Source organism: Acartia tonsa, chromosome 5, assembly GCF_053477335.1.
Source record: "Acartia tonsa isolate MP-2025a chromosome 5, ASM5347733v1, whole genome shotgun sequence".
NCBI classification, from domain to species: domain Eukaryota; kingdom Metazoa; phylum Arthropoda; class Copepoda; order Calanoida; family Acartiidae; genus Acartia; species Acartia tonsa.
In genome coordinates, this window is record NC_137264.1 from 40,352,202 (window position 1) to 40,366,863 (window position 14,662).

The following is a 14,662-nucleotide window of genomic DNA, read 5'->3' on the forward strand; positions in this document are numbered from 1 at the left end:
CTTTTTTTCTATCTTTATAATTATAATTTTCTCAAAATCTGTTTGATTTAGAGTTAATCACTATTAGAAATAAAATCAATAAGCTATCTCTTATACTCTCAACCCTGAAGATATCCAAATAAATTTAGTATTTTACTGAACTGAACAGAATGCATTAGAAATTACATGCTTGCAAATATTAGTACCCCAAACGTCATATCCATTTACAACAGGGTGTCAAATATAAAGGACTAGAAAGAGATCTTTTTATTCATATATAGATGGCACAGTGTTCAATAAAATTTAAAACTTAGTATATAGCTTCTTTTAAAGAAACTAACGGCTACGCCCATAGCATAGAAAGAGCTAGATTAGCGGCATATAATACACTAAGCCATAACTAGCCTTAAACCATCTTGGAACCTATGTGAAGATTCCCTAAAATGGAGGACCTAATAAGTTCAGTAGTTAATGACATTTTAAGTTTCAGACAAAAAAATGAATACTTTATTTTAGAAATTCGAATTATAAGTGCCATTTGCTCACTGATTACGAGATAATTGCATTAAACCCCCCCCCCCCCTTTTTGCTACATAACTCTACCAAAGGCTATTTTTCCTAAATCCTTATTTTTTTAAAAATTGTATTCTTGCTAATCAAATTTAACAAAGTATTAATATAAAACTATTACTCTATTTTTACAAAGTCCATTAAGAAGTATAAAATATACTTCTTATTTGCTAGACTATCATAAAATAACACAATCTTAGATTTAATTTAATATCATAAAAATATGATGTGGTGAAGTTAGAAAATACTCCTCAATAACTTGCTTTAAGACTTTAAAAATTCTCAATATTTTTTTTTATTGAAATGAAAATAAAAACTATATAAGTTGTGAAAAGAGCCAGTAAAAATTATGCTAAGGAAATTATAATTTGTATATTCTCCAAATCTTTCCTTGCAATTACAAAAAAAAGAGGGACATTAATTTTGCCAATGTGCAGAATATTGTTAATTTCTGTAATAATTCTATTTAATTGATTAATTTAGACACGTTTTTTCCTCAATAAGCTAACAAATCAATTATTAAATAAGAGGAATCATTTTTTGCATATTTTCCATAAAGTTGTGTGATACCGTTTAGTAAAATGCGCTTATTAAGTCAAACTGTTCTTAATCATGACCATTTGATATATATATCCTATTATATAAAGTAGTAAACGTTTTTTGTCTGTCCCTAAGGATCTCGCTAACCACTAAACCGATATTATTCTCCTTTACAGTGAAGCTTCTTATAGGTCCTGGGAAGGTTTTAAACTATTTTTGGGAGGGTTTCTTCACCCCCCCCCCCCAATTTTTTTTTTTTATATTCTTTGGAAACTTAAATATAAAATGGGATGAGGTCGACTTTTCACCCTCCTACCTTAAGAGCCCCTAGAGGCTTCTAGGGGCGTAGCCGCTAGTATATATATATAACACATATATTTGGTATTAATTTAGAACAGTTTTTCACACTTACAACCATATCAAGCCTTTATTTTATACTTTAGTATAAATGTGATAATTTTATGATTCCTGGTGTAAGACAATTTCAATGATTTTATTTAAACTTATGTTTTCCCAAAAAGCTATGTCATGCTGGTATCTTTATTTTTTATTTTCACCGATAAACCAAGCTTTAATTATTATAATGTTTTTTTTTTTTTTTTTTCCATTGTATATATAAATTTGAGGATAAAGAAAATGACAATAAAATAATAAAACAGGCCTGACAAAACTTTAAAATTAAGTAATCTGATGACGAAATAGAACAATAATGAAATGTAATTGAAGAAAGGGTAGTTGGAGGGTTTGGTTATTTAATACAAAAAGGGTAGACTTCTTGCTCTTTTAAGGGTGTTCCAAATTGTCCTGGCATTGATAATTATAATCCTAACTAAAATATTTGTCTGTCCCGTCTTATTATTTAACTTTGCAAATCTCTGTCCTTGGTTTAAACAAGTATGAAATAACGCAATGCTAGGAAACCTAAACATAGCAGAAATAGGATAGGTAAGGCATTCTCTTGAAAACAAAGCGTATAAGTGGGTGTCTGTCAGTTAATGCAAACTATATTAGAAAGTGCTACAATTTTAATTTCATGTTCATGCTTTTAAGCCCTGTGCTTGTCAGGGATGCGGGGTCATTGCATGGATACAATGCACCTTATAATCCCTGTGCTGTTGATAATATTTGATGAATCCTCTCCCTTAACGAGTTCGAGTGCTTGCTTTTGCGTCCAGACACCGTTTATACTAAAGTTAAGTTACTAAATAGTCAGATACAATACAGTTTTATTAGTTTAGTTTGAAAAATGTTTTCTTTTTATTTGGTAAAAAAAGGAAGGGGATCTAATTAGAAATCCAGTAAAACAAAGTGTTTAAGAAACACCTTAGAAAACTAAAAGTTCAATAGCCTTTTCATTAAATGAATTTTGACTTTCTAGGATGTTTCTAAATGTACTAAAATCTTTGTTTTAAAGGATTAATTAAGCTTGTCCCCCCTTTCCCTATTTAATCATAATTTCTAGTACAGATCAACTGAGTAAGTAGTAAGTAAGATTCAATATAAGAAGTAGACATTTTACCTAACCCTGTAACAAAAAGGAAAGGTGTATCAAATAGGTTGAAAAATTGTTTATTGGTCTAATTAAAAATCAACTGTTAAGTAGACTTTACTTTATGAATCTAAAATCTAACTGATCTTAGTTTTCTGTACAAAAAATTCATAAAAGTGTATTGTATTTTTCTCTGACTCTCAAGTTGACTAATGAACAAATATCACACAACATTAAAAAGAAAGATAGAATAGAAGAAAAAAAATTAGTAGAGAAAATCGCGTTTGAGCATTAGTCAACAAAAAACCTGCTAAAAGTAGGTCTAGCAAAGAAAAGAGTTCTTTAACTTATAAAATAAAAAAAAACTATTTTAAAAAAATGAAAAAAAATAAATATTTTTAAAAATCTTTTAGTTATTTGGAAAGACCCATATTAAAGTTAAAACAGAATAAGTATAAAAAAACATTTATTTTTTTTTACGCATTTATTTGAAAAATACAACATTGAACTCTTTTCTTGTTAAGCAAAAACTGGTTGTGTTGGTTACTACTAAAAGAGAATGCCCATACCAGATAATTTTCTGTCTATGTTCCTCCAGAAATGAGCTGTGTAAAATCCTCCAGGGGCTCCAGCTCCGCCGTGCTTCCAGATTCCGATGACGGGGTCTGTTCTTTGGTTGACATGGCTGTTCCATTTGGCGATGGTGATGACTCTTTTCTCCCATTTAAATCTTCTGACACTGACCAGTCTTTATTTGGACTATGGCTTGAAGAAGTAGTGACTGCATTTTCTTGAATTGAATCCCTACGCAGAGCAGCTTTTGTGCCGTTGGCACCCTTTAAGGATCTACTACGGGACCGGCTTTTCTTGCGTCCAAAATCCACCTGATACGGACGCGTGGTGTGACCTTGCTTGTCAATATTAAGCTGATCCTGAGCATATGAAGGAACAACCCAACTAGAGAGTGAAGGCTCAGCTGCCAAGTGAAAACTTTGGAATGTGTCTGGTGGTGGATTATTGAGCATGCTCTCAATATCTTGACTCCACTGTAGAGTATCAGTACCAGTCTCTATATGATCATCTAGACTACGAACATTGTTAACAGTTAAAGCTTCATGATTACTATTTACAGGAATTTGTGACTCGACCGAGTCACCGCGTGTCAACGACCCTTGTGATACAACTGACAAGGGCAGAGTGTCTGTTTCACTGTCGGACTCCAGAAAGTCTTCAGATTGAGAATCCAAGCCAACGCCAGAGCCTGGGGTGGGACCAAGATCCAAACTGCTCGACGTTGTTGATATCGGCCGTAATGAATTAGCTGATGATGATAGAGAAGTATGAGCGGTTGCACGTCCGCCAACAGCCGACGCTGCCCCATTGGCAGCTGTTTCGGTGGCGGAAGGATCGGTTACGTTCCAAACCATGATATGGGAATCAAAATCGTGTTCTGTTCCGTCCTCAACTAAAATATCATGTTCAACAACACAGACTACTTGGGGTGTATTTTTCAGAAATTTCGCAGATTAAAAAAAAATAAAGTATTCACCATCTTTTTAGTATTAAAAAATCAGGGAAAGAGGATATTAAATTCTTTTAAGGTCCAATAACCAAACGAAAACATATACCCCAAAATAAAAAAAAAACAAAAACAAATTCATCAAAATGAACAAAAAATGGACCAAACATGTTTAATAAGGATGATCTGTAACACAAGAAGTTTTTTTTTAAGTATGAGAGAATGTTCCATTAAAGACATCATGTCAATTTAGTACTAAACATGTTTTTATCTCTTATCTAAACCTTGATATATTAAGTTCAGCTACTTTATAAATTGGGTTTGTAAATGCATCCGTCTTTCATAGCTGGAAAACTTAGTTAGGGGCATTACACCCTTGCCTATCAAGGCTAATGATGTTAAAAAATATAGACTAATTTACATGATATCTTTAATGGAAAACTTGCTCAATTAATCAAATAAATGTGTTACATTTCAGTGCTAAAAATATTATTACTACAAACTCAGGATTCTGGGATAAGACAATGGACGATAAATTAATCTTCCCTCCAATTCTTATATTTTGCTAGCTTGTAAAAATCATGGGACAGGGGCAGGATTTTTTAATGATGAAGATTTATTTATCACCCATTGTCATCTCCCTGCCTGCTAGTGCCTACATGAGTTGACCTACCTAGCCTGAAGTCAATGTATCCCTCTCCGCCCGACATGACCAGCATGGAGTCAACCTTCTCGCTGTCTCCAGTTGCCAGGGACAGACCACCATGTCCTTAAAACAAATAACTGGTTAACGAAAAGCTCAACAAAAGCACATGCTGAGATTCATTAATAACATCCTATCTTAAAGGTTGTAATCTCTGACTAATGAACCGATTAAGTCCTCCTTTGCTTCTCATGGTTTTAGGCTATATTATTTTTAGATTTAAGTCTCCGGGTTATTTTAGGCTATTTTTCCCTAATTCATTACCCCATCAAATTTAGAGCCCCTAGTAGACACTAAGGGGCGAATTACATACTTAAGCAAACAAATCTCCACTAAGAGATATAAGTTTTCCGGAATTGTAATGTAGGGAGTAGATTTGAAATCTGCATCAAATTTTAAGGATTTTTTATAAAATTCGTTTTTTGTATAATTCTTTATCTAAAAGCGGAAATACAAATTAAGTTAATTAATTTTGGCATCTGTGATTGGTGGATTTAAAAAATCTGCGCTCTGATTGGATGTCGTACATCATTCAACCAATTAGAGCGCAGGTAGTTTAAAATCCACTTATCCTATTTGTCAAAATTAATTAACTTAAAATGTATTTTCGCTTTTAGATAAAGAATTTTACAAAAAACGAATTTTATAAAAAATCCTTAAAATTTGATGCAGATTTCAAATCTACTCCCTACATTAAAATTCCGGAAAACTTATATCTCTTAATCTCCACCTTAAAAAAATGCCTTTGACTACTAAATCCTTACCAACATCGCTTTTAAGTTTCAGAATAATAATTAAGATTATCTAAACTAAAATGAGCTTAAAGAGTACCTATAACAAAAGTAACAAGAAATGCAATTCTATGATTAAAAGGAAAAACCCAAATAAAAAGGTTAATTGATTATTCGGTATCTTTTAGATAATCTACCACAAAAAGAATCCATAAACACTACAGTATACATGAATAGTCAGGGTTACAGGAATAGATCAATATCATACGTTTTTTCTCTCTCCTGAATTCGAAAATTGATCTGTCATTTATTATTTTTAAAAATGAAAATAACAAACATAAAATGACTGAAAATTAAATAATTATGATTTTTGTAACAATTTATATTAAAAAGTTCGATGCTGAAAAAAGTACTTGGTTTAGAAATTCCACAAGAGGAACATGAGATGCACCCATCTAAAGGGATAAGACATTTGCCGATATATTGATGTACATCCCTAATGATTATTTACAAAATTGCCCCTTCTGTAGATTACAATTAGTGGTTAAAACGTTTGGAAACTTAACCTAATGAATCAACCAACCAATCAAAATTCAATGTAAGTCCCTGAAGCATATAACATAAAAGCTTAATATAATCAATATCCATTATGCAAGTATATTTCTTTATTATATGTTCAACCTTTCAGGAAGGGAGGGGACATTGGGCTGTTTATTACACTAGTCCCCAAAGTTGTACAATAACGTTTTCTTATTCGATGACCTAACAACGTTGAGAACTTTTATTGAATTTTATATAGTTGGTTCAATAAGGGTAGTAATCAAACGTTTCAACCACAAATTGTAATTTATAGAAGGGGTTATTTTGTGTATCATCATTGGATATGTACATCAATTTATCAGCTATTGGCTTATCCCTTTAGATCCCTGTCAACCTTTACTGTTGCGGGGTTGAGCAAGGATATGAGGAACGGAATATTTACATAAATCGTTTAAGAGGGGGGGAGGGGTTATGATTAATGTAAAAAACTCGTAGTCAAGGTGTAGAGATAAGATTATTTTCATAGATTTTAATGATTTTTTACTTAAACAAAGAAAATACCTATTTTTGGCCATTTTTTCAGTATATGGAAGTACATATTTTTCAAAAATGTATCATAGAACCAGTTTCTATGAATCTATATTAAATCTTACCTAAAATATTACCACCTTTTGTATTATTACTATTTCATCTTTGTAAACACTTTGACTGTTATTCCGATAAAAAAAGACTTAAGTGTATTCTCATATAAGCTTAATCATTATTTCCAAAATTATTTTGTTACATAAATGAACTAATATCGCTGATTATTTAGCTAGAACTTTTATCAACTTTTCATATAAAAATTAAACAAAAATTTTTTTTAGCTTTGCCTTTACCCATGGATGATGTGTATAAACAAGGTAATAAACAAACTTATAATTATTTTTTATTTACTGCTGCAGTATTATCTATAATACAAAGTTGAACAATGTCTTTCTGTTTGTTTGTAACAAAGGATCTCGCTAACCGCTGAACTTACCGGGTTCTCCTTAACAGGTCCCGGGAAGGTTTATAACTATTTTGGGAGAGGGTACCACTACCCCAAAATAAAAAAAAATTTCTCCCCCCAAATTTTTTTTTACTTTTTCTTTAAAATCTAAATTAAGAAATTGGGTTATCCAATTCAATTCTCCCCTCCTCAAATGCCACTAGAGGCCTCTAGTGGCATTTGCCGATAGTTTTAGTTAAAGGAATCTGAAGTGAAATGATAACTATGAATTTCACCAATGCCATTTTTGTGTCAATAAAAATGACCAAGTTTCTAACAGGCAAAAATGTTAGGTACCTATCTCAATTGGAATTGGCTTTGTGAAAAAATGATTCTCTTATGTATAGCAAAAGTCACCAAAATCTGTCTACATTTTGAACTTTATTTTGACAAAATTTAAATATGACATCCGTTTGGCTCTTCGTAGATTCAATGGGTTTCAAATCAAAGTAACTAACTAAAAAATATATATAATATGGAATCTTCTTATACAAAATTGTAAAATATTAGAAAATCCTTTAAAGAGAGAGAGCAATAAGGAAGCATTTGTACTGCACTTTACATAGTACTTAGGTTGAGAGATAAAATAGACAGAACATCTTACAAGCAATATTTTATTTTTGGTTCTCTCAATTTAGGATTCAGATGCACATGGAGATTAGCTGTAAGAAGCTTCTGTCAATTGTCTTATTGTAGTTAGAAAGGAAATTGTGCTTTTTTTGCTTAATTACAATAATAGTGGCTGCGCCCCTAGCATCTAGGGTCTCAGTTTTCAATGGGGAAGAAAAATAGCCTAAATACTTCCCAATACTTAAATCTAAAAAACAATTTTCTTAAAACACTCATGGGGCCTATGTAATACGATTCAGCAGTTCTTTAGCTACAGACAAAAAATATTTACTACTTTATAAATATAACTAGCGGCTTCGCTCCTAGCATCTAGGGGCTTTGCCCCAAGAGGTGATAAAAAAAATTATTGCGAAAATCGTAAAGGACCATGGAAATCTCCTTCAAAAAAAAAAAAAAAAAAAAAAAAAAAAAAAAATGGGGGGGGATTTTTTGGTTTTTGGGGAGGTTGGGGGTGTCCCACCCCCCGAGAAAATAGCTTAAAACCACCACAGGACCAATAGGTAGATACCCTGAAGAGTAGAATCCGATCGGTTCAGTGGTTACCGAGATCTTAAGGGACAGACAGACAGACGGACAGACGGTCAGACGGACAGACGGACAGACAGACATCGTTCTACTTTGTATTATAGATAGGATTATTTTTTCTACTATATGAGAATAGAATTGAATAAAAATACATTTTGAGTGCCACATCCTTTTTATTCCTGGCTTAAGTGGATCAATTCTGCATTTCTTGAATACTTAATTATAAACAAATACTCTACTACAAAGATATATACTCTATACTCAGGGATACAGAGATAGAAATATATTTGATTATATAAACAAATAATCTACTACAAAGATATATACTCTATACTCAGGGATACAGAGATAGGAATATATTTGATTATATAAACAAATACTCTACTACAAAGATATATACTCTATACTCAGGGATACAGAGATAGGAATATATTTGATTATATAAACAAATAATCTACTACAAAGATATATACTCTATACTCAGGGATACAGAGATAGGAATATATTTGATTATATAAACAAATACTCTACTACAAAGATATATACCCTATACTCAGGGATACAGAGACAGAAATATATTTGATTATATAAACAAATACTCTACTACAAAGATATATACTCTATACTCAGGGATACAGAGATAGAAATATATTTGATTATATAAACAAATACTCTACTACAAAGATATATACTCTATACTCAGGGATACAGAGATAGAAATATATTTGATTATATAAACGGATCAGTAATATTTGACATAAAATCACTTCACATAAATTCATTTCACATAAAACATTTCACATAAAGTATCATTTGACATAAACTCATTTCACATAAAGGTACACTTCACATAAAAACGTTTCACATAAACTCATTTCACATATAGGTACACTTCACATAAAGGTACACTTCACATAAAGGTACGTTTGACATAAAGGTACATTTGACATAAAGGTACATTTGACATAAAGGTACACTTGGCATAAAGGTACACTTCACATAAAGGTACATTTCACATAAAGGTACATTTCACATAAAGGTACATTTCACATAAAGGTACGTTTGACATAAAGGTACGTTTCACATAAAGGTACATTTCACATAAAGGTACACTTGGCATAAAGGTATATTTGACATAAGATACATTTCACATAAAAACATATCACATAACGGTATATTAGGCATAAAGATACACTTCACATAAAAAAAGTTTCTTTAACAATAATGTATATTTTACATATGGGTAAACTACACAAAAAAAAGCATTTCACACAAAGGTACATATGACATAAAGGTACATTTCACATAAAGGTTATCATTATTATTATTTGATTCTTTATTTGTCTTTATCATTTACTTACAAAAATTACATTTAAAGTATAACAATGTTATTTAAAGTCATAAAGGTACATTTGCCATAAAGGTACATTTGCCATAAAGGTACATTTGCCATAAAGGTACATTTGACATAAAGGTACACTTCCCATAAAAACATTGGACATATATTTTACAAAAAAAAAAACGTTTCATATAAAGGTATATTTAACATAAAGGTACATTTCACATAAAGGTACATTTCCCATAAAAACATTTCACATAAAGGTATATATAACATAAAGGTACATTTAAAATAAAGGTACACTTGACATAGAGATACATTTAACATAAAGGTACATTCCTAAACTACACTTCGCATAAAATCATGTTTTTTTTTCAAAATAATTTTTATGAAAAAAAATCTTCCAAATCTACCAGCATAAAACTTTGGGTACCAGTATAAAATTTTGGGTACCAGAATAAAATTTTATTCTGGTACCCAAAGTTTTATACTGGTACCCAAAATTTTATTCTGGTAGCCAAAGTTTTATACTGGTACCCAAAATTTTATTCTGGTACCCAAAATTTTATACTGGTACCCAAAGTTTTATGCTGGTACCCAAAGTTTATACTGGTACCCATGACAAATGTTTTCATTACAAATTTATGTGAAATGTATCTTTATGTTAAAAGTTTTTATGTGAAAAATTCTTTGATGAGAAATTTTTTTTATGTGAAATGTATCTTTATGTGAAACGTTTTTATGTGAAATGTACCTTTATGCCAAATGTACCTTTATGTGAAATGTTTTTATGTGAAGTGTACCTTTATGTGAAATGTACCTTTATGTCAAATGTACCTTTATGCCAAAAGTACCTTTATATGAAACGTTTTTATGTGAAGTGTAACTTTATGACAAATGTACCTTTATGTGAAATGTACCTTTATGTGAAATGTACCTTTATGTCAAATGTACCTTTATGTAAAATGTACCTTTATGCCAAATGTACCTTTATGTGAAACGTTTTTATGTGAAGTGTACCCTTATGACAAATGTACCTTTATGTCAAATGTTTTTATGTCAAATGTACCTTTATGTGAAGTGATTTTATGTCAAATGTTTTATGTGAAATGAATTTATATCAAATGATATTATGTCAAATATTACTGATCCATATAAACAAATACTCTACTACAAAGATATATACTCTATACTCAGGGATACAGAGATAGAAATATATTTGATTATATAAACAAATAATCTACTACAAAGATATATACTCTATACTCAGGGATACAGAGATAGAAATATATTTGATTATATAAACAAATAATCTACTACAAAGATATATACTCTATACTCAGGGATACAGAGATAGGAATATATTTGATTATATAAACAAATAATCTACTACAAAGATATATACTCTATACTCAGGGATACAGAGATAGGAATATATTTGATTATATAAACAAATACTCTACTACAAAGATATATACTCTATACTCAGGGATACAGAGATAGAAATATATTTGATTATATAAACAAATACTTTACTACAAAGATATATACTCTATACTCAGGGATACAGAGACAGAAATATATTTGATTATATAAACAAATACTCTACTACAAAGATATATACTCTATACTCAGGGATACAGAGATAGAAATATATTTGATTATATAAACAAATAATCTACTACAAAGATATATACTCTATACTCAGGGATACAGAGATAGAAATATATTTGATTATATAAACAAATACTTTACTACAAAGATATATACTCTATACTCAGGGATACAGAGATAGAAATATATTTGATTATATAAACAAATACTTTACTACAAAGATATATACTCTATACTCAGGGATACAGAGATACAAATATATTTGATTATATAAACAAATACTCTACTACAAAGATATATACTCTATACTCAGGGATACAGAGATACAAATATATTTGAATATATAAACAAATACCAACTATACTACAAAGGGTATAGACAGATAAAATAATCTATACGCCAATTATTCAAGTCCTTATAGCCCAATTCCTGAAGAACAATTGTATTCCAGCTATTTGTTTAATTTCAAGGTTAATTTCACTAAGAAACATCTCTTTCATAAATTCGTACCTAGCTAATTAACCTAAGAAAAGTTTCAATAGAGCGATATGGTACTAACTAAATACTCTTGTTATGGGCGGTAGGGCCCCTTTCCCTCATTCAAAAAATCTATTTATTTAACTTTGTTGTATAATTTGAGGTTACTCAACCTTTGCAATTACCGATCCTAACCTGAAAAATTGAAAGAATCACCCTCCCCCCCCCCTCTCTCCTTTATTTATAATGTATTTCAAAAATAAGGGGAGGGTTAGGCTTCTGTGCTTAGCAAACCCAGGCAATTTGAAAAACGCCAATATATCTGTGAAATAATATTTTACTTAAGTATTATTACTTAATTATCTTTTTAGGATCATTGTGCAAATAATCTGTACTCGTTAGATACAGTTACGAGCACCAACCCTTTAAGTCATTAAGATGCAAAGGAATAATATTGTCAGCTGGCATTAGCAGGAGAAAACAGGATTATAATGCAGGATGGACCACATTGCCTTACCCTTCAAATGAAATGCTCTGGTTCCAGAAATGATCTATCTATATTCTTTACAGTTTAATATACTGCAAATATATAAATGTCATACAAAAATATTAAACAATACTTAAGACCTTTAAAATTGTAAGATTATCAGGGAAGAGTGATAGGTCAATAGAAAATAAATAGGTATAATCCGAAACTCAAACTAACCCATTATAAGAATAACAATCTGAATGTACAGAATTTGAGGGTAGGGGGCCGAGAAGAGATTTTTTTCTGTCGTTGGTCTATCCCAGTGTCCCTATTATGTTATGATAGTTTGTGCATGCTAATGTGGATTTATGGTCATTCTAATAATCAAACAGGGATTTAAGGAAAGATAAGTAATGAGATAAGAAACAAATAAATGAGTCTATATTTGAAAAATTATTAATATAACAGCAGTTAGACTTTGAATAAGCATTTAATATAATTTGTAATTAACTGCCCCTTATAATTGAAATTGAGTAGGGCTTTTCCTTTTTAATTCCCTTTAAGTTCACATTCCCCTTGAAAACTATGTACACGCCAGAGTTTAAAAGTAATATTAATGATATAAAGAAGTTATGAAACAATATATATTTTATTGTTAAAAAGATGCATTAAACCAAACCTCATTTTCTTACAAAAAACGAATAAATATTCTAATAAATGTAACAAATTAACCAGCGCAGTAGATATTTTAGAAAAAAAAACCCATTTATTTATGATTGTAGTATGAATCTATGACTAGCAATATCTTAGGGAAACAGGGAAAGGAAAAATATCAATGAACTGAAGTTCTTTTTCTTTATGTGCAAATGTTATTTTTTTATTTTCATATCTTGTGTTTCATATTCCCAAAAAAGACTAAAATAACTGTATTTCCAGTATGGTTTCAAACCCGATTAACATCCGCAAATTAGAATAGGTTCTCAGCCATACTGAAAAATCATGTATAGCATCGTATCACAGACAATTTCCCACAAATATTAAAAAAAAAATCATAAAATAATACCTACCAGTTTTGTTAGCACTGGTTTTAATCATTTCAAAATCCGCGGAAAGCTGTCTATAATACGCTGCGATAAATAACTAGGTATTCTATATTAAAGGATAATGAAAAAAAAATAAAGTTGATGCATTTTTCTCCAATTACTTAAGCCCCGTTGTCCTATCTCTCCGAGCAAAGATTGAAATATAAATCAAAAGGATTATTGGATTTGTTGGGGGAGAAACAAATATCCAAGCCCAGTAATATTCAGAGATAGGACAATAGAAGATAAATTAATCTTGGATTGTCTTACAATTTTCTTGTTTTGTTAAGAGATCAACAAATGTTATTTTCATTGTTAGGCAGGGCAAGTAGTTACTTTGCCCGTAGCCTCTAGGAAAGGGCAAAGGACGTCAGGGAAATAGCCTAAAACCATTAAGACAATTATAAACCTTCCTTGAAAAGTACAATCAATTCAGACCAGCAGTTTCTAAGAATTTTATGTTTTAAACCTTTGACTTAGGGTGTTATTTACATTTTGCTATTGGAATGAAATGGAATGAACACTGAACAGGTTCTATTCTTTAATATTCTTATTGGCAATCCCTGCAGCCTGCATAAAGCCCGAGTATAAACCAATATTCGGTTTGGTCAAAACTTTGGATGAATTGGGGATAGTGATAGAAAATATAATAGAAATATTTCAGAAAACAAAGCAATAAATATTATTAGGTATAGATACTTAAAGCACCAGGATGTCTATCTGTTTGTAGCAAAGGATCTCGCTTACCGCTAAACCGATATGGTTCTCCTTTAAAGCGAAGCTTCGAATATGTCCAGGAAAAGTTTAAAACATCTACCTCTACCCTTTTACGAGAAATAGCCTCTAAAAAAGTATCCCCCCCCCCCCCCCAACACTTTTTCTGTTTAAATACAATTGACAGTGGCGAGCTCCACCGCCCCCCCTCCCAAGCTGACTTGGAAACAACCTACTTTAAAAGATGCTGAGTTACTAAAATCAAAAAAATTTGCTTTGAGAAAGATTCATACATTGTTAGAAACAATTTCATGGCTTGTAAAGTTATTTCTTGCAAATAAATAATGGTAGTCATTTTTGACCACTTTTTTCCAATCTTATTTTGTGCACTACACAATAAAGAACATAATTCATATATATGGGATAGTTCTATTAAGGGTAAACTAGGAAGAATGGAGGGATTTTTTTTCCGCAATATTCCGAAAAGATGTGTGTTTTAAGTCTTTAAAATAGGGGTAGAACTCTAATATTTGGTATGGTAGTTGCTCTGGAAATGATTCAAAATTGTCTATTTTAGCGAGAAAACGCGAAAAAAAAGTTCGGGGGTTTTCGGCGGGAGCGGCTGCCGTTTATACAAATCCACATTACATCCCCATTAAAGTAAATGCCACGCCAAATTTTAGAGTTCTACACTTATTTTAAAGTCTTTAA

At 30.9% G+C, this 14,662-nt stretch overlaps 1 protein-coding gene across 25 annotated transcripts in view; it reads right to left on the minus strand.

Annotated features, from left to right (window-relative positions):
* The window catches only part of syd (JNK-interacting protein syd), a 143,177-nt gene that overhangs the window by 13,879 nt on the left and 114,636 nt on the right, over window positions 1-14,662 (minus strand). For 20 of the 25 annotated variants that reach the window (XR_013879897.1, XM_080161670.1, XM_080161667.1 and 17 more), the window contains 2 exons: window positions 4,771-4,866; window positions 3,148-4,043 (listed from right to left, as the gene is read on the minus strand). Coding sequence is in view for 22 of the 25 variants with exons in the window: in XM_080161670.1 (XP_080017796.1) it covers window positions 3,163-4,043; window positions 4,771-4,866 (977 nt within the window). In the remaining 3 variants the exon portion in view is untranslated. The remainder of the gene's footprint in view (window positions 1-3,147; window positions 4,044-4,770; window positions 4,867-14,662) is intronic. The other 5 variants (XR_013879902.1, XR_013879901.1, XM_080161674.1 and 2 more) reach the window with 1 other exon arrangement.